Genomic DNA, 21,682 nt, shown 5'->3' with positions numbered 1-21,682 from the left:
CTAATCAAAAGCACAAGTCAGGCATATTGGACCTCTCCACTATGGCAGAGTCTGGGTTACTAGCTTGTGGCATGCCTAAGAATTTAAACTCACCTCTTCTGCTTAAGTAGCTGGTCCACTTTAGTGGGCTGGAAGCATCTGGCCAATTGCCTGTGGCTACCATTTTGTATCACTGAAAGCGGGGATGTGCTATGCTGGCAGACTTGGGCCAATTAGGAATTTTATTTAAAGCTTGATGTAATTAATTATATAAATTTGACCTGTTGAATTTGAGGAAGGGTTGTTTCAAAACACTAATTTTTGTACATTAAAAATAATGAGGCTGGGCACAGTGGCTCACACCTGTAATCCCAACACTTTGGGAAGCTGAGGTGGGCAGATCACTTGAGGCCAGGAATTCGAGACCATTCTGGACAACATAGTGAAACTCCATCTCTACTAAAAATACAAAAAATTAGCCAGGCATGGTGGTGGGCATCTGTAATCCCAGCTACTTGGGAGGCTGAGGCAGGAGAATCGCTTGAAACTGGGAGGTGGAGGTTTGTAGTAAGCTGAGATCGCGCCACTGCATTCCAGCCTGGGTGACAGACTGTCTTAAAAAAAAAAAAAAAAAAAAGTCTGCCTTCTATACCCTTAGATATATGCCCTTCCATAGATAAACATGGTTAACAATTTCTTGTGTAAACTTCCAGAAATTTCCTATGCATAGTAAATCATATCTATATTAAAATATGTATCTTGTCTATCCCTTTAACAAAATAGAAATGGGAGCCATTCTACATATACATACTGTTTTATGCCCTGCTTTTTGGACTTACTGTCTTACAGCCATCTTTGTATGCTAGCACATGTAGATGTTCTTCATTCTTTTTAAAAACAATGTTGAGTAATGTTACAGCTCTTTTAGAGTTTGTCTAGCAGGCTTTCCGGTTTTCGCAGGAAAGTCCCCCCCAAAAAATATTAAAAAATAAAAAATAAAAACAATATTGAGGATTTTCTAAAATTTTTTTGCTACCTCTAACAGTGCTGCAAGGTAAATCCTTGTATATACATGCATCTTTGTGTAGTTCCTATCTATTGGTTAAATTTCTAGGGATAGAATTGCTGGGTCAAAAAAGTACTACCACATTATTCCTCAAATTTATATGCCAATTTAAAAACCAAGAATTTATGACAAGTACCTAATCTCTAAATTTTGAAGAATGAAATTAGAATTAAAGCTTCCATATGCACTATACATGTCTAAACTACAAAAGATACTCACTACTAATACTGGACACCCTCATTTGGCTTGCACACATAATATTTTCTTAAAATGGACCCAAAGGGAAAGAAAATCTATCACTTCAGCAGAAGAAATTAGGGCATCTCATAGGAGGAAATGCTGATTGTAGGAATTGGTTTAGAATTGGTTTCAAAAATCAGGTGAAATACTTTGCCTCATAATGATTTTATATTTGTAAAATTTAAGAAGCCATGTAAATATAAGCATTTATTTCTCTTTAAGTTTGAGCAGGGTATTTTCCTTTTATCCCTTGCAAATTAGGCCTTTTCTTAAATCTCCATATCTCTGCCTCTATGTCCATAGCAAAAATGTCCTCTGAAACCCTGATCCAGGTTCTAGGAACGTGCCATCTAACACTGATAGTGTTGGTATAATTAGAATGACTTCTTGTTAGGCAGCTGGATTTTCGATGTTTTTAAAATGCTGATCTGTCTCAACCAGATGCAATAGAAGGGGTGGCCTGTGGATTATGTGTTTGTCTTCCTTTTGTTGCTGGGTCATTTATATTTAATATTTTGTTTTTCTGATAATCTTAATGAATACCTGTGTAATATATTCCACAGATTTCAATGGGACAGATGTTGCAAGATTTTGGAAAATTTCTTGGGATGTTTCTTCTTGTTTTGTTTTCTTTCACAATTGGACTGACACAACTGTATGATAAAGGCTATACTTCAAAGGAGCAGAAGGACTGTGTAGGCATCTTCTGTGAACAGCAAAGCAATGATACCTTCCATTCGTGAGTGTCTTTTAAATGTTTTAGTAAATATATTTGTCTTTTTTTTTACCATCTTCTATATGAATTAGTATCTATAGAAATGGAACTTCACATTTTCTTTAAGAAATTCCTTAGTAATATTCATAAACTTTAATAAATACTTATTTTTCATGAATCACTATAGTCATCTTTACATACAGCATCTTAAATAGTGGGTCCAAGTTATTACCTTGTCTTCCCTACTGCTGTCTATCTTAACAGATGAATTCTTGGCATTTTGTGTGTTCTTAGCATTTTGAGCAATTCTTTGTCAGTCCCATGTATTGCAAGATGTTCAGCATCTCTGTCCTTCAGGTATTAAATGTCAGTAGCAACTCTCAGTCATTGTTACAGCCAAAAACGCTCACAGCTTCAACACTTTTTAAGAGGTCATTAGATTTGAGAATCATTAGAACTTCATGAACATTTTTTTCTCTAATGCATCATAAGGATTTGAATAACCTGTTCTGAGGTAAACAAAATACCTCCCCTCATTTTTAAATAAAACAATGGAGAAGAGGTGTGGAAGGACACATTTGTCGTCTTCTTATTATGTGTCAACTATTCTTTAGTTATTTTGTGTGTCATTTTATGTAAAGAATAAGATTAATGAGGCCGGGAGCCGTGGCTCACGCCTGTAATCTCAGCACTTTGGGAGGCCAAGGCGGGCGGATCATGAGGTCAGGAGATCGAGACCATCCTGGCTAACACGGTGAAACCCCATCTCTACTAAAAATACAAAAAATTAGCCGAGCATGATGGCGGGCGCCTGTATTCCCAGCTACTCAGGAGGCTGAGGCAGGAGAATGGCGTGAACCCGGGAGGCGGAGCTTGCGGTGAGCCGAGATCACGCCACTGCACTCCAGCCTGGGCGACGGAGTGAGACTCCATCTCAAAAAAAACAAAAAAGAAAAAAAAAAAAGAATAAGATTAATGAGTATGTGTCAGTGTAGCATTTACTATATACCAGACAATGTTCTAAGTGCTGAGCAAATGAAGTATTAGTAAACAAAACTACCCTGATGAAGCTTACATTCTAGGGAGGTGATACAGGCAATAAAAAGAGGAGTAAAATATTCATTGTGTTACACAGTGGTCAGGGCTACAAAGACAAAGCATGAGCAAAAGAGTGTCTGTGTGTCAGAGTTCAGTTTTAACTAAGGAGCTAGGCAGTGCCCGAGAAGAGATGACATTCATGTGAGGATCTAAAGCTGGTGAAGGAGCAAGCCATGAAGATTTCTGGGGGAAGAGCATTTACAGAGAGAGAGAATGGCAAAGGCAAGTGTCCAGAGGTAGGAGCATGACTGGTATGTTCAAGAAAAAGCCAGGCAGCCAGTGTGGATGGAATGTGTTGAATCGGAAAGGGAGTTGTAGGAAATGAAGTCAGAAAGGTAATGGGGATCATGTAGGACTTCTTTGCCCTTGTAAGGATTTTGAGTTATTGAGATTGAGAGTTATTTGAAGGTTTTGAGCAGAGGTGTGACAAAATCTAATTAGATATTAACAAATCATATAGGCTGCCTTGTTGAGAACAGACAGAAATGAAGTCAGAAAGGTAATGGGGATCATGTAGGACCTTTCTGCCCTTGCAAGGATTTTGAGTTATTGAGATTGAGAGTCATTTGAAGGTTTTGAGCAGAAGTGTGACAAAATCTAATTAGATGTTAACAAATCATATAGGCTGCCTTGTTGAGAACAGACAGAAAGGCAGCAAGGGGTTAAACAGTTACGAATAATTTATCTTCCTTAGGGTCTCTTTGTTTAAAGTAAGGCATATCTGTACTGTGGAAGTCAACATCATTTTTAAATAAAGAATTGTTCATGGACTATCAGTGTTTTATTTAAACAATTTTGATATAAACAAATGATTCATTTTTGCTAATTTCTTTAATTGCCTTTTAAACAGAAATGCAATTGTCTTTACAGGTTCATTGGCACCTGCTTTGCTTTGTTCTGGTATATTTTCTCCTTAGCGCATGTGGCAATCTTTGTCACAAGATTTAGCTATGGAGAAGAACTGCAGTCCTTTGTGGGAGCTGTCATTGTTGGTACATACAATGTTGTGGTTGTGATTGTGCTTACCAAACTGCTGGTGGCAATGCTTCATAAAAGCTTTCAGTTGATAGCAGTAAGTTCATCTTTTAAAAACTTTATATTCTCCTCACACCATACTAAATGCATACAATAAATAAGATAGCCAAAGATTATAAGATTATAAGAATTGAAAAATAGTATTTTTAAATTAAATATAGATTTTTAAAATGTAAGTAACGTATAATAATTGCAAATGTTGAACAAAATTTTTTCTGCAAGGTGTGGAAACATCCCCCATATTTGTGTATGTATTAATATTCTAGTTTGCTTTTTAATTTGCCATTTATATAGAATCATGAAGACAAAGAATGGAAGTTTGCTCGAGCGAAGTTATGGCTTAGCTACTTTGATGACAAATGTACATTACCTCCACCTTTCAACATCATTCCCTCACCAAAGACTATCTGCTATATGATCAGTAGCCTCAGTAAGTGGATTTGCTCTCATACATCAAAAGGCAAGGTCAAACGGCAAAACAGTTTAAAGGTAAGAAATTAGAAGCTTGAATGGCAACATAAAAGTTTTAACAATTCCTAATCTCAGATATTTCTGAAAGCATAAGTATGCAAGTTCCCTAAGGGCTGTGACTGTCTGACTTTTTTTCACTGCTATATTCCCTAATGTACGGCATCGCATCTAACATAAAGTAAGGATTCAATAAATACTATTGAGAGTGAGAGGGCTGGGTGTGGTGGCTCACGCTTGTAATCCCAGCACTTTGGGAGGCTGAGGCAAGCACATCACTTGAGGTCAGGAGTTTGAGACCAGCCTGGTGAAACCCCGTCTCTACTGAAAACACAAAAATTACCCAGGTGTGTTTCTTTTGCTTTGCAGAAGCTCTTTAGTTTAATTAGATCCTATTTGTCAATTTTGGCTTTTGTTGCCATTGCTTTTGGTGTTTTAGACATGAAGTCCTTGCCCATGCCTATGTCCTGAATGGTATTGCCTAGGTTTTCTTCTAGGGTGTTTATGGTTTTAGGTCTAACACGTAAGTCTTTAATCCATCTTGAATTAACTTTTGTATAACATGTAAGGAAGGGAACCAGTTTCAGCTTTCTACATATGGCTAGCCAGTTTTCCCAGCACCATTTATTAAATAGGGAATTCTTTCCCCATTGCTTGTTTTTGTCAGGTTTGTCAAATATCAGATGGTTGTAGATATGCAGCATTATTTCTGAGGGCTCTGTTCTGTTCCATTGATCTATATCTCTGTTTTGGTACCAGTACCATGCTGTTTTGGTTACTGTAGCCTTGCAGTATAGTTTGAAGTCAGGTAGCGTGATGCCTCCAGCTTTGTTCTTTTGGCTTAGGATTGACTTGGCGATGTGGGCTCTTTTTTGGTTCCATATGAACTTTAAAATAGTTTTTTCCAATTCTATGAAGAAAGTCATTGGTAGCTTGATGGGGATGGCATTGAATCTATAAATTACCTTGGGCAGTATGGCCATTTTCACGATACAGTGAACAGGCAACCTACAAAATAGGAGAAAATTTTCGCCACCTACTCATCTGACAAAGGGCTAATATCCAGAATCTACAAAGAACTCAAACAAATTTACAAGAAAAAAACAAACAACCCCATGAAAAAGTGGGCAAAGGATATGAAGACACTTCTCAAAAGAAAACATTTATGCAGCCAAAAAACACATGAAAAAATGCTCATCATCACTGACCATCAGAGAAATGCAAATCAAAACCACAATGAGATACCATCTCACACCAGTTAGAATGGCCATCATTAAAAAGTCAGGAAACAACAGGTGCTGGAAAGGATGTGGAGAAATAGGAACACTCTTACACTGTTGGTGGGACTGTAAACTAGTTCAACCATTGTGGAAGTCAGTGTGGCAATTCCTCAGGGAGCTAGAACTAGAAATACCATTTGACCCAGCCATCCCATTACTGGATATATACCCAAAGGACTATAAATCATGCTGCTATAAAGACACATGCACATGTATGTTTATTGCGGCACTATTCACAATAGCAAAGACTTGGAACCAACCCAAATGTCCAACAACGATAGACTGGATTAAGAAAATGTGGCACATATATACCATGGAATACTATGCAGCCATAAAAAATGACGAGTTCATGTCCTTTGTAGGGACATGGATGAAACTGGAAATCATCATTCTCAGTAAACTATCGCAAGAACAAAAAACCAAACACCGCATGTTCTCACTCATAGGTGGGAATTGAACAATGAGAACACATGGACACAGGAAGGGGAACATCACACTCCAGGGACTGTTGTGGGGTGGGGGGAGGGGTGAGGGATAGCATTAGGAGATATACCTAATGCTAAATGATGAGTTAATGGGTGCAGCACACCAACATGGCACATGTATACATATGTAACAAACCTGCACATTGTGCACATGTACCCTAAAACTTAAAGTATAATAATAATAAAATAAAATTAAAAAATTAGCCAGGTGTGGTGGCGTGTGCCTGTAGTCCCAGCTACTCAGGAGGCTGAGGCAGGAGAATCGCTTGAACCCAGGAGGTGGAGGCTGCAGTGAGCCAGGATCACGCTACTGCACTCCAGCCTGGGTGACAGAGCGAGACTCCACCTCAAAACAAACAAACAAACAAATATATGTATATATTTGTTTGTATATATATATACACACACACATATAATTATTAAGAATGAGAGATAGTACCGAGATTTTTTTTTTACTTTTCAGATCCCTCCAATATATAAAATTTCATCTCATAGTTTTAAAACATGGGAAATATTCGAAATACCTATTCTGTCACTGTAGCTAAAGAATGACTACTAGAATCAGCTCATATTTTTCTGGTTCTTCTTGAAAGTTATTCGATACATCAATAATTCAATATATGTTACTATAAATCAGGGGTTGGGACATTTTTTCTGTAAAGGTCCAGATAGTAAATACTTTACACTTTTCAAGCTGAGACAAAATCAGAGATAATGTAAGCAGTGATACAATAAGAGAGAAAACAAATTTTCACAAAACTTTTGTTGATAAAAGTCAAAATATAACAATAACAGTAATAATTTTTTTAAAACAGGTCTACTAGTGAAAAAAATGGAATTCCTTTTGGGAGGGGATAAAATTTCACTTAATTAGAGTTTAAAATTAGTGTTACTATCAATTGATGATAAATGTTCATCTGTAAAATCTATTCTTAGCTCACAGGCTGTAAAGTCAGGATATGTACCATATTTGGCTTGTGGGTTGTAGTTTGCCAATCCCTGCTATAAACTAAGGATTCCTAAGACTAATTTTTTTCAATCAAGATAAACATAAAATTAAATTCATTAAACAAATATGCAGGCTATATTTGTTTTAAACAAGTGTTGAATATTATACCATGTAGTAGCAAAACTATAGTCTAATAAAGCATTTAAAGATGTGTTTGTGTCTGTGAATATATTTTTAAACTCTACCTCATTTAAATATCATTTCTGCATATCCTTAGTATCATATTGTTGTTTTGAAGGAATGGAGAAATTTGAAACAGAAGAGAGATGAAAACTATCAAAAAGTGATGTGCTGCCTAGTGCATCGTTACTTGACTTCCATGAGACAGAAGATGCAAAGTACAGATCAGGCAACTGTGGAAAATCTAAACGAACTGCGCCAAGATCTGTCAAAATTCCGAAATGAAATAAGGGATTTACTTGGCTTTCGGACTTCTAAATATGCTATGTTTTATCCAAGAAATTAACCATTTTCTAAATCATGAAGAGAATAATTTTCAATAACAGATCCAAAAGACTATATTGCATAACTTGCAATGAAATTAATAAGATATATATTGAAATAAAAAATTATGTAAAAGCCATTCTTTAAAATATTTATAGCATAAATATATGTTATGTAAAGTGGGCATATAGAATTAGTTTTTTAAACCTTCTGTTAGTGGCTTTTTGCAGAAGCAAAACAGATTAAGTAGATAGATTTTGTTAGCATGCTGCTTGGTTTTCTTACTTAGTGCTTTAAAATGTTTTCTTTTTATGTTTAAGAGGGGCAGTTATAAATGGACACATTGCCCAGAAGGTTTTGTAAAATGAAGACCAGCAAATGTGGGCTGATCTGCTTCATAGGATACACTTGAAATATAGAAGTTATGTTTTAAATATCTCTGTTTTAGGAGTTCACATATAGTTCAGTATTTATTGTTTAGGAGTATAATTTTATTTTATCTAAAATAATAGTCTTTTTTTTGTATTTTGTTATAATCTTAAGCAACAAAGAAAAAACCCTAATATTTGAATCTATTTATGTCTTTCAATTTAAATTCACTTCAGTTTTTGTTATTGTAATATATTTACTTTTACATGGTTATAATCACTTTATATTTTTAATGTTTTTTTCACTTAATATTTTATATATACATTTCCATGTATTGATGTAGTCCACATTTAAATTTTTGTAGAATTATATAGTTTTTGAAAAATACAGTCAGTAGATGTTTTATTTTTTAGCTATTCAATTATGTTTATAAGTTTGCATAGCTACTTCTAGACATTTGGTTGGTTTTAATTTTTTTGTATCATAATAGTCCAATTTTTTTTTCAAGTTGGAGTGAATGTTTATAGTTTTAAGATAGGAGACACTTTTTTATCACATGTAGTCACAACCTGTTTTGTTTTTGTAAAACATAGGAAGTCTCTTTAATGCAATGATTTGTTTTATATTTGGACTAAGGTTCTTGAGCTTATCTCCCAAGGTACTTTCCATAATTTAACACAGCTTCTATAAAAGTGACTTCATGCTTTCTTGTGGATCATTCTTGCTGCTTAAGATGAAAAGCATTGGTTTTTTAAAATTAGAGAATAAAATATGTATTTAAATTTTTTGTGTGTTCACATAAAGGGATGTAGCTAAAATGTTTTCATAGGCTATTATATATTCTCGCAGCATTTCCAGTTAAGAGGATATTAGGTATATAATTCTCTTCTTAACTGAACGTCAGATGGTCTTACGCCACAGGGTGCAGGTAACCCTTGGTCTGTAAGCACCACCAATCCAGGGATCATTATCTAAATAGGTTACTATTATGTTTCATCTTGCTTTTGCATTTTTATTTTTTAATTTCCAAATTTTAAGTGTTCCCTCTTTGGGGCAAATTCTTATAAAAATGTTTATTGTAAAGTTATATATTTTGTCTACGATGGGATTATGCACTTCCCAATTGGGATTTTACATCTGGATTTTTAGTCATTCTAAAAAATACCTAATTATTAAAACATTTATAGAGTGCCTACTGTCTGCATGAGTTGAGTTGCTTCTGAGGTACATTTTGAATGACAGCATATTGTAAGAAAAAAGGTGAATAAAATTTGACATTAAATTATAAATGGATAGAGTCTGTTCATTGTATTACCAATTTTAAAGAGTTGAGATATACAGTAGTCCCCCTTTACCTGTAGTTTCACTTTCCATGGTTTCAGTTACCCACAGTCAATCATAATCCAAAAATATTGAATGAAAAATTCCAGAAATAATTCTTGAAGTTTTTGTTTGTTTACTTTTTAGAGACAGAATCTCTCTTTGCCCGGGCTTACTCTGCAGTGGCGTGATCATACCTCACTGCAGCCTTGAACTCCTGGGCTCAAGCAATCCTCCTGCCTCAGCCTCCCAAATTTCTGGGATTACAAGTGTGAGCCTCCATGCTCAGACAATTCTTAAGTTCTAAGTTGTTCACTGTTCTGAGTCACATGATGAAATCTCATGCCATCCTGCCTGGGCGTGAATCATCCCTTTGTTCAGCATATTCACACAGTATATACTATCCACCACTTAATCACTTAGTATCATTCTCTGTTATCAGATTGACGGTCATGGCATCCCACTGCTTGTGTAACCCTTGCTTTATGTGTAACCCTAATTTTATTTTATAATGGCCCCAAAGTGCAAGAGTTGTGATGCAGGCAATTCGAATACGCCAAAGAGAAGCTGTAGCCTGCTTCCTTTAAGTGCAAAGGTGAAAGCTCTTGACTTAAGGAACTTCAGGAAAGAGAAAAAATGTATCTATGGTAACATTTACAGTAAGAACGAATCTTTTGTCTGGGAAATTGTGAAAAAGAAAAAAATCTGTGCTAATTTTGCTGTTACACCTGAAACTGCAAAAGTTACAGCCACAGTGTGGGAAGTGCTTAGTTAAGATGGAAAAGGCGTTAAATTTGTGGGTGGACAGTATGAACAGAAACGTATTCCAGTTGACGGCAATTGGGCTCAGTAGTATCTGTGGTTTCAGCCATCCGCTGGGGTGTTGGAATATATCCCCTGTGGATAAGGGGGGACTACTCTACCATGTTTTGAAATAATCTGTCAAAGACCTGTATGTGAACATTTATAGAAGCTGTATTCATGGTGTCAAACTGAAAACAACCAAATGTCCATTAACTAGTGACTGGATCAGCAAATTGTACATCCATACAATGACAATTTATTCAGCAGTAAAAAGGAATTGTATCAGTCACAATCAGAGAAACAGAGCTACTAGGATATTTGCAGGCACACATGTATGTGTGTGTATAGTGATTTGTTTACAGGGATCTGACATTACACAACTGTTGGAGTTGGTAAGCAGTCTCTGTAAGTCTCTGTTTTTTTATCTAATGCTAGAGCAGAGCTGGACGTCCACAGAGTAGGCAGGTGGGAAGAAAAGATGGATGTCAAGTGGGAGAGATCAGGGACAAGCTAAAACCCATGAAGACAGACCAAGTCCCATGTGACTCCTCATATCTCCAGCCTTATGATGTGGTACCCTGTTGGAGAAGTGTTGCCCTTTGCCACTTGCTTTTGCAAGTATGTTGCTAAACACTCACTTGGCCCAGGAATCAGAGAAGCTGAAGGAAGATCCAAGGAAAGGTGGGTCAACTGTAGGCCTGGCTGCTGCCCCACATTAGCAAAGTGAACCAGCAGATAAGTTACAGCACGTGTGAGCTGCAGAAGTGCCCGCATCAAGAACAAAATGGCTGCTGCTTCACTTCTGCTCTCCAGTCTCGCACTAAAATGTCTCTTGTAACTGGAAGCATACAAGAAAGGGAATTTTGGGAAACATAATTAGGCCTAGCCAAGTTGATACATTATAAAGCCACCACAGGAACAAACTGCTGATATATGTAATAGCATGGATGGATTTTAAAAGTGAAAGAAGCCAGTCACAAAAGACTACAATACTTTATGGTTCCATTTAGATGACATTCTAGAAAAGACAAAACTATAGGAACTGAAATCAGATCATTGAGTACCAGGGTCTAGTGGTCTAGGAGACGACGGACTGCACAGCTCATCAAACTGTATGCTTAAATAGAGTGAATTTTAATGTATAGAAATTATGCCTTAATAACCCAGACAAAAAAATCTAAAATACAATGCTACAACATAGTAAAATAAATAAGAAAATAACAGTGGAATCTTAAAATTCATTACCACTGCCAAAGAAAGCAGTGCTTGCATCTGCAAGTTGGTAGCCCATCACTCACACAGCACAGTGGGGTACAGTAATAAATGCCAAAGTGAATAACTTCGTATTACTTTTTCAAAATTATTTTTGCTATTTAGATTCTATGATTTTTCATTTAAATTTTGGAATCTATCAATTTCTTTAAAAAAAAACCTTGGGATTTTTATTGGAATTGCATTGAAACTAGAGACCACTTTGGGAAGAACTGACATCTTAGCAGTATTGTCTAAACTATCAACATGATGTAGCTTCTCATTTATTTAAGTCTTCCTTAATTTCCCTTAGCAATGTTTTATAGTTTTTAGCATTGAAATCTAATAGCATTATATATTAATAACTAAAAAAATAGAATGAGATTCTACTCACATGCAATCCCAATGAAGACCAGTTTGCTTATCATTTAGTTATGTGTTCAGATTTCAAAGCTTAACATCTTTCCTTAAAGTAACTACAGGTTGTTGTTATTAATTGTTTGAAGGATACAAACCAACTGCTAATCATTGACAGTCTTTCTTTAAAAATGATAAAAGTGGAAGTGCTCTTAATCTTATTAATAAATACTTATTATCTCTTTTCTACCTGATAAACTTTCTTTGATTCCTTAGACTTCAAAATTTTTGTTTTCCTCAGAAAATACATGTATAAAATACCAAACAAATTGAGGGTATAAGTCCTGGGAGTAAACCAACTGGGTCTAGTTATTCAGATTACACTAAGAAACTAGTAATAGTATCAGGGATAATCACTGCTCTGAATTTCTCATTTGTAAGTTAATTTATTAGTTTTCTGGCATCACGGCCCCATTCGTAAACAAGCTGTATTTCTGAAGGATATACTTAGAAGAATTTCCCATTACAGTGCTTCTCTTCATTTGATAATTTCACATTGTTTTTTCCTATTCTGCTCTCCCTACCCCCAGACTGAAATAAATATTTCAGATATGTAACACGTAAATTAGGAAAATTTTTATATACTAGTTGATGCTTTAAAAATAACCGTCTTCTGTAATCCCAGCACTTTGGGAGGCTGAGGTGGGTGGATCACAAGGTCAGGAGATCGAGACCATCCCGGCTAACACAGTGAAACCCCATCTCTACTAAGAATACAAAAGTGCCGGGCGCGGTGGCTCAAGCCTGTAATCCTAGCACTTTGGGAGGCAGAGGTGGGCGGATCACGAGGTCAGGAGTTCGAGACCATCCTGGCCAACATAGTGAAACCCTGTCTCTACTAAAAATACAAAAAAATTAGCCGGGCGTGGTGGCGGGCGCCTGTAGTCCCAGCTACTCGGGAGGCTGAGGCAGGAGAATGGCATGAACCCGGGAGGCGGAGCTTGCAGTGAGCCGAGATGGTGCCACTGCACTCCAAGCCTGGGGGACAGAGCCAGACTCTGACTTAAAAAAAAAAGAAAAAAGAATACAAAAAAATTAGCCAGGCATGGTGGCAGGTACCCGTAGTACCAGCTACTCAGGAGGCTGGGGCAGGAGAATGGCATGAACCCGGAAGGCGGAGCTTACAGTGAGTCGAGATCACGCCACTGCACTCCAGCCTGGGCGACGGAGCAAAACTCTGTCTCAAAAAAACATAAAAACAAAAAAAAAAACTATCTTTAAGAGACATGATTTCTGATATAAATTAAATTATAGTAATAAAAGAGGCAAAACAGCAGGTTTGTGTAGGAGGTAAATGTATGTTTAAAAAAAAAAAAAAAACTACTATCCCAGCCAATCCAATATGTGACAAATAAGTTCCTTTTTTTTCATCCTGCTACCAGGAATCTGGTAAATTATTTCTCCCTCTCTCTCTCTCCCCATTAGAAAGGTTATTTAATCCATCCTTCAATTTTAGGCAAATTTATTCTTATTGAAAGATAAAATGGGCCAGGCGTGGTGGCTCACGCCTGTAATCCCAGCACTTTGGGAGGCCAAAGTGGGTGGATCACCTGAGGACGGTAGTTTGAGACCAGCGTGACCAACATGGAGAAACCCTGTCTCTACTAAAAATACAAAATTAGCCTGGCGTGGTGGTGGCGCATGCCTGTAATCCCAGCTACTCCGGAGGCTGAAGCAGGAGAATAGCTTGAACCCGGGAGGTGGAGGTTGTGGTGAGCCGAGATTGTGCCATTGCACTCCAGCCTGGGCAACAAGAGTGAAACTCCGTCCCAAAAAAAAAAAAAAAAAAAAAGATAAAATGATTGAGTGCTGTTTTAAAAATTTTAAGGAGGAAAATACACAAGCTGCCTCAGTAACTCATTCAGAAACTGAATTAATTCTGTGAGGTAATTCAGCTTCTCATTTTAAAATTCATTTCCTCCAATTTTATTTCAACAGAAAAAGCAATCACAATATTTTCTGTGTTTGCTTGAATGCAGATGTTTTCTTCTCCCATCCACCCCCACTGACCCCAGTGACAGAGTCTCACAATATTTCCCAAGCTGGAAGTACAGTGGCTATTCACAGGTGCCATCATAGCACACTACAGCCTCCAACTCCTGGGCTAAAGAGAACCTCCTACCTCAGCCTCCCAAGTAGCTGGGACTACAGGAGTGTGCTACCACACCCAGCCTCTTTCTTTTGAAAAGCTGTAAAACAAGACCAGACACAAGAAGGAACAGTTCTCTCATTCTCTTTTGCATCCTCACTCTAAGTATGGTATTAATGTTGAATGGCACAAAGTTATTGAATAAAAATTTAGCCATTATCTGTTAGTGTAAATATTCTAGGAATGACATCTAGTTTATTAAATACTCTTAACAATTGTGTGCTCCAGATCCTATTTTCTCAAACTGGATTAAAAGAAAACTTAGATTCCCTGCTTCAACCTTCTAATTTAATACACAGGAAAACTAGCATTTTGAGTAATTTGTCCAAGTTTATATACTGACTGGAGATACTTAATTCAATTGATTTTTCCTGTCAGTCAATATATATCCAAAACCTTTCCATTTTTGAATTAGCTTCTCATTGTAGGTTCATCTTGGTCAGCAAACAGAACTTAAGTTCCTACTTTTCTAAATAACTAATTTGTTAAAAACTTTCATGACGAGGGTCAAGCAGAGACCAGCAAGATGAGCAAGAGTTGGAGGAAGAGGATGGACAGGTAGTGAACATCATAGGAAAGGGGGAGTTAGCCTCAGAAAGTAACAGCCAGACCAGAAGGGACCAGAGTGTTTAAAGCAGACACACTGGTGAATTTCATTTCTGTGCCACTTTCTATCCTAATCAATTTGAATACTCAGCCAGGCACGGTGGCTCATGCCTGTAATCTCAGCACTTTAGGAGGCCAAGGCAGGTGGGTCACCTGAGGTCAGGAGTTCGAGACCAGCCTGGCCAACATAGTGAAACATTAGCTGGGCGTGGTGGTGTGCGGCTGTAATCCCAGCTACTCAGGAGGCTGAGGCAGGAGAATAGTTTGAACCTGGGAGGCAGAGGTTGCAGTGAGCCAAAATCATGCCACTGCACTCCAGCCTGGTCAACAGAGTGAAACTCCATGTCAAAAAAAAAAAAAAAAAAAAAATTAAATATTCAAGGATCCAGAAAACCACTTAAGACCATAAGGGATCTCAGAAAGGATCCGATTCAACTTCATGTTACAGATAAGGAAACTAAAGTTCTCCCACTGCCACACTGTGAATGAGAATCCAAGTCTTTTTCCTTTTCACCCGGGAGGCTCTTACCTGCATTATGTTACTATTAATATCAGGTTTTTTGTGTGAGATGAATTAATCAGATGTATGAAGTCTTACTTTCAGCTTGTAAATTTTCTTAATAGGTTTCTATACTTAAAAGCTTCATCTCATTGTTGAAATCTAACCCAATCTTAGTATTAGAATGCTACAGGGACATCATTCAAAGATGTTTCATTTATATCTAATCAAATTTTAGCCTTTTAAACTCAATTGTTGACTTTGTTTTTAAAAGGGAGAAGCAAATGACAAAAAAATCAAAACCAGGATTTTTAATAATAACTTTAGAATACTTCAGAACCAATTTTTATGTACATCCCAGAGCTACTCACCCAGAACACCCAATTCCATGCATTCATGGGCAATCCCACACTTGTACATCCAGAGAGCCTTTGTCAAAAAGAGACTATTCATGGCCCAGTGCTGTGGCTCACGCCTATAATCCCAGCACTTTGGGAGGCCAAGGCAGATGGATCACCTGAGGTCAGGAGTTCAAGACCAGCCTGGCCAACATGGCGAAACCCCATCTCTACTAAAAATACAAAAATTAGCTGGGCGTGGTGGTGGGCACCTGTAATCCCAGCTACTCAGGAGGCTAACGCAGAAGAATCGCTTGAACCCGAGGGGTGGAGGTTGCAGTGAGCCAAGATTGTGCCACTTCACTCCACCCTGGGCAAAAGAGGGAAATTTCATCTCCAAGGGGGGGAAAAAGAGGCTTTTTGTGTGCAGGGTCCTTAATTCAAGGCTCTTAATTATAAAAGGAAAAAAATATTCAATGTTTTGTCCTTAGACAAGGGCTTATTTACACACCTAAGAGATAAGCATGGAAAATTTTGTATTTGAATCACCTGCAGGTTACCTTGGGTTTTCTATCTGGACAAGCATAACATCTCTCTACTATAATAGTCTTGTTTCTCCCTTTCCAATCCTTATATCATATATTTCATTTTCTTGCCTTACCACGCTGTCTAGATCCCTCAGTACAATTTCTAATAGATATGACAATTTCAGGCATTCGTGTCTTACCACTGATCTTAACAGAAATGCTTTCAATATTTCACCATTAAGTATAAGCTTTGCTGCAGATTTTCTTGTCAACTTAAGGACATTTTTTTCTATTCATAGTTTTCTCAGGGTTAATTTTTTGTCAGGAATAAATGTTGAATTAGATTAATGTTTTTTCTGCATTATTAAAATCAAATGAACATTCTCCATCTATTGTGAACAGGGCTCAACAGTACCTTTCCCCATTCTGTTAAGAATTTGGCCTTTAACTGTAGTTTAGGTTACCTAGTAATCTGATAATACAGTATGTCAGCTATGTTGCTAGGCATACTTGCTTATGGTAAAAATGAGCCCTGATAGGTAAACTGCATCTGGATTGGGAGGAATGATCCTTGAACTACGAATACCTGATGGGGAGACATTGGCTGCGCTTTCCTGAGTGCCTAACTCTTTGAACTCGGCACGTCATCTGTGAGGAGTCAGGACGCTGTGCTTATGGAGTTGTAAGAGATACTGGCTTCTGTGGAGATGTGACCTTTCAGCTGGTGTGTCTACACCCACTTGTGTTCACCTGACTGAATTTTTTTTTCTCCTTGATTCTGAGACATCATCTAGGGAGGCAAAAGAAAACAGCTAATGTTTCGCTGTGTAAACTTCTGCCAGACTGCTACAAGGATTCTCACAGAAAAAGAAATTCTGACACTGTCCTGCTGTTGAACTCTCATCCCTGTGCTATATCCTTCTTAGGACATTAGTACCAAGAAAGATCCGTGGTGTTTTTAAGAGCCTGAATGTTTCATTGCACCTTAGTGTCCCTAGTTAGTATTGCGGATCTATTTATTCTGTAAAGTATGTTCATTGATTTTCTAATGTTAAATCAACCATGCATCCCTGGGATAAAGCCAACTTGATCATGATCTGTTTCATTTGCTGAATTTTGTTTGACAATGTTTTGTTTAGAGTTTTTGCACCTGTGTTCCTAGGTGGATGCAAGCAGACTGGAGATTTTCCTGGTTCCTACTGTCTCTAAAGTTTTGGTATTAAGATTATATTAATCTCATAAAAAGAATTGCTGAGTGCTCCTTCCTTATGCGTACTCTGGAATAGTTTATGTTACATTGATAGTATTTACCACTTAAATGTTTGGTAGGCCTTCCAGGTAAAGCTATCTAGGCCCCAAGTTTTATTTGAGGAAGTATTTTAAACTACAGATTAAATTTCTTTAATGATTATAGGACTACTTAGGTATTCTATTTCTACTAGAGTCAGTGTTAAGTTCTCAAAGCCCAGCTTCACCTCCCCTCCTCGGATTTTGTCCACTTTATCTAAGTTTTCAAATCTATGAGCATAAAGTGGTTCGTAGTATCTTATCTTCTTTTAAGATTCTGAAAAATCTGCAGTAAGGTCCTCTTTCAATACAAAATTGGTTTAATTATCTGTTTTTACTTCTTTTCTTGCTTAATTTGGTCAGAGTTTTGTCAATTATATTAGTCATTTTAAAGAACCAACATTTGGCTTTCCTTTTTTCTATTATTTAAGATGACAGTTTTATTCAATTTCTGCTCTATGCTATTTTATCCTACCTTTTAAAAGTTTATGGTGTTTTCCTAAGTTCCCAATTTGTATATTCACAATTTCCACCCTTTCTTTTATAATGTAAACATGTAAGATTATAAATTTTAAAGTGTTGTTTAAGCTGCATTTCACACATTTTTAAATGCAGTTTTTATTTTTTTATTTTTTATTATTATACTTTAGGTTTTAGGGTACATGTGCACAATGTGCAGGTTTGTTACATATGTATCCATGTGCCATGTTGTTTTGCTGCTCCCATTAACTCGTCATTTAGCATTAGGTATATCTCCTAATGCAGTCCCTCCCCTCTCCCCCAACCCCACAACAGTCCACAGAGTGTGATGTTCCCCTTCCTGTGTCCATGAGTTCTCACTGTTCAGTTCCCACCTATGAGTGAGAACATGCGGTGTTTGGTTTTTTGTCCTTGTGATAATTTACTGAGAATGATGTTTTCCAGCTTCATCCATGTCCCTACAAAGGACATGAACTCATCATTTTTTATGGCTGCATAGTATTCCATGGTGTATATGTGCCACATTTTCTTAATCCAGTCTATCGTTGTTGGACATTTGGGTTGTACAAACAAATGGAAGAACATTCCATGCTCATGGGTTGGAAGAATCAATATCATGAAAATGGCCATACTGCCCAAGGTAATTTATAGATTCAATGCCATCCCCATCAAGCTACCAATGACTTTCTTCACAGAATTGGAAAAAACTACTTTAAAGTTCATATGGAACCAAAAAAGAGCCCATATCGCCAAGTCAATCCTAAGCCAAAAGAACAAAGCTGGAGGCATCACGCTACCTGACTTCAAACTATACTACAAGGCTACAGTAACCAAAACAGCATGGTACTGGTACCACAACAGAGACATAGATCAATGGAACAGAACAGAGCCCTCAGAAATAATGCTGCATATCTACAACTATCTGATCTTTGACAAACCTGACAAAAACAAGAAATGGGGAAAGGATTCCCTATTTAATAAATGGTGCTGGGAAAACTGGCTAGCCATATGTAGAAAGCTGAAACTGGATCCCTTCCTTACCCTTATACAAAAATTAATTCAAGATGGATTAAAGACTTAAATGTTAGACCTAAAACCATTAAAATCCTACAAGAAAACCTAGGCAATACCATTCAGAACATAGGCATGGGCAAGGACTTCATGTCTAAAACACCAAAAGCGATGGCAACAAAAGCCAAAATTGACAAATGGGATCTAATTAAACTAAAGAGCTTCTGCACAGCAAAAGAAACTGCCATCAGAGTGAACAGACAACCTACAGAATGGGAGAAAATTTTTGCAACCTACTCATCTGACAAAGGGCTAATATCCAGAATCTACAATGAACTCAAACAAATTTACAAGAAAAAAACAAACAACCCTATCAAAAAGTGGGTGAAGGACATGAACAGACACTTCTCAAAAGAAGACATTTATGCAGCCAAAAAACATATGAAAAAATGCTCATCATCACTGGCCATCAGAGAAATGCAAATCAAAACCACAGTGAGATACCATCTCACACCAGTTAGAATGGCGATCATTAAAAAGTCAGGAAACAACAGGTGCTGGAGAGGATGTGGAGAAATAGGAACACTTTTACACTGTTGGTGGGACTGTAAACTAGTTCAACCATTGTGGAAGTCAGTGTGGCGATTCCTCAGGGATCTAGAACTAGAAATACCATTTGACCCAGCCATCCCATTACTGGGTATATGCCCAAAGGACTATAAATCATGCTGCTATAAAGACACATGCGCACGTATGTTTATTGCGGCACTATTCACAATAGCAAAGAGTTGGAACCAACCCAAATGTAAATGCAGTTTTTCTATTGTTCAGTTTTTAATATTTTGTTTTCCATTATGGTTTCCTTTTTATCATGAGTTGAAAGTACATTTCTTAATTTCCAATTTTTTTCTTATGTTTTTTGTTGTTTACTTTTTGTTATTAATTTCTAGTTGTTTACTGGTGTTAGAGATGGCTGTTTGATACCAGTTGTTTGAAATTTGTTGGAATTTGCTTCATGGTGCATGGCAAGTGCTGAAATTGTTCCATATGAGCTCAAAATAATGTGCCCTTGGTTCTGTTCTACATATGTGTGTTAGGTAAATCTAGCTAATTCTGTGGTTCAACACTTCCACATTTTTAGTGTTTTCTCTTTTAAATCTGTCAATTACTGAGAGAAACATGTTAAAACCTCCCATTATGATGGTAAACTTGTCCATTTCTATTTATGTCAGATTTAGTTATATATTTTGAAGGATGTTATTAGCTGTGTGCAAATTTAGAATTGTTATATCTCCTTGTAACTCTCTTCATCTTGAGTAATGCCTTGAAGTATTTTTTTTCTAGTATTAATAAAACCATACCGTTTTTGTTTTGGTTAATGTTTGCCTGGTGTACTGTATTTATCTTTTTCTATCCCTTTCCTCTCAACTTTTCCATGTCCTCATGTTTTAGATGTCTCTTTCAAATAGCACATAGTTGTATTTCTTTTTCTAAGCCAGACTGACCATTTTGACATATAACTTTCAGTACTTAGTTTAGGTGTTTACTGAAATTATTGATATGTTTTTATTTTTACCTTATTTTGTTGTATTTTTCCTGGTTTCACTTTCTTTAATTTCTTCTTTTTTTTTCCTCTGCTGGTTTTAAATGTTGGTGCTCTATTTATATTATTTATGCTCTATTTATATTATTATTTTATATTACCCTAGAAAAATTAATGTAAATACTTAAATTATCAAAGTCCTAAGTTAATATTTTTATCTTTCTCTCTCTCAATATGAGGTCTTTAGAATACTTAGGTCTAATCTTTTTAAAAAACGTTTGCTTGCTAATTGAACTTCATTGCAAATTTTTTGTTTCCATTTATATAAAAAAAAAAAATTTGTTTGCTTGAATCCATGAACTCAAGCAAAAGGTGTTTCTGATTAATATTACTTAACTCACATTAGAACTTTCTGATTAGTGGCTGTTTAATTATAGGGCTTTTCTTTAAGGGAGTTTTTTTGTCATTAGTTGATACCATTTAAACAGTCCAGAAATAAATGGGAGCCTGGTAGCAGTAGTCTATTAATACATGAAAGAAAAGAAGGTAAATGTCTTCCAATTAAGGTTAACTTGCAAGTAAATAAATAACAGAATTTAAGCCTTGGGAACTTGGCAAAAATCTTAAATGTTCATTTACAGGAATTCAAAGGATGAAAATCAAGCTAGCAAGATGCTCTGAAACAGTGAGATTTATTTATAATTTTGAAATGTTTTGTGATATGTTAGTATGGTCACCTATTCATTCTTCATGTGTATTTGATTCCCCAAGTATAAATACTGAAAAACAAAAACAAAACCTTACCAACTATTCTTGAAAAATAAACAATTCCTAAAAGAGAAAATAGTATGGGATCCCAGAAGTTATGTAGTCTAACTCCCTCCAATTATAACTAAGGAAACTAAACTTCAGTCAAAATAAAGGTGTCTTAGTCTGTTCTGTGCTGCTATAACAGAATATCTCAGACTGGGTAATTTATAAAATTTATAAAGAACAGATATTTGTTTCTTACAGTTCTGGAGGCTGGGAAGTCCAAAGTCAATGGCCCACATCTGGTGACGGCCTTCTCGCAGCATCATCCCATGGCAGAAGGCGGAAATGCAAGAGAGCACATGAACACATCAACACATGTGCATGCCCAAAAGAGAAAGAGAACAATGGAGTGGGGACGCAGGGGGCCAAATTCATCCTTTTACCAAGGACCCATTCTCACGATAACTAACTTACTCCCATGATAATGGCATTAATCCATTCGTGAGGGC

At 36.6% G+C, this 21,682-nt stretch overlaps 1 protein-coding gene and 1 non-coding gene across 10 annotated transcripts in view; both read left to right on the top strand.

Moving 5' to 3' along the window:
* The window catches only part of TRPC1 (transient receptor potential cation channel subfamily C member 1), a 99,060-nt gene that overhangs the window by 72,694 nt on the left and 4,684 nt on the right, over positions 1-21,682 (top strand). For 3 of the 9 annotated variants that reach the window (XM_032143562.2, XM_032143560.2, XM_032143559.2), the window contains 4 exons: positions 1,849-2,024; positions 3,969-4,170; positions 4,428-4,622; positions 7,614-9,477. In XM_032143562.2, the coding sequence (XP_031999453.1) occupies positions 1,849-2,024; positions 3,969-4,170; positions 4,428-4,622; positions 7,614-7,841 (801 nt within the window). In that variant the 3' untranslated portion in view covers positions 7,842-9,477. Of the gene's footprint in view, positions 1-1,848; positions 2,025-3,968; positions 4,171-4,427; positions 4,623-7,613; positions 9,478-21,682 lie in introns of those variants that run through there. The other 6 variants (XM_058433366.1, XM_058433365.1, XR_009211572.1 and 3 more) reach the window with 4 other exon arrangements.
* On the top strand, positions 888-949 carry LOC116462159 (U7 small nuclear RNA). The gene has a single exon (XR_004246257.1). It is a non-coding gene; the product is annotated as a U7 small nuclear RNA (small nuclear RNA).

Source organism: Hylobates moloch, unplaced genomic scaffold (assembly GCF_009828535.3).
Source record: "Hylobates moloch isolate HMO894 unplaced genomic scaffold, HMol_V3 SCAFFOLD_22, whole genome shotgun sequence".
Lineage (NCBI taxonomy): Eukaryota > Metazoa > Chordata > Mammalia > Primates > Hylobatidae > Hylobates > Hylobates moloch.
This window is presented reverse-complemented; position numbering and strand designations above follow the sequence as displayed.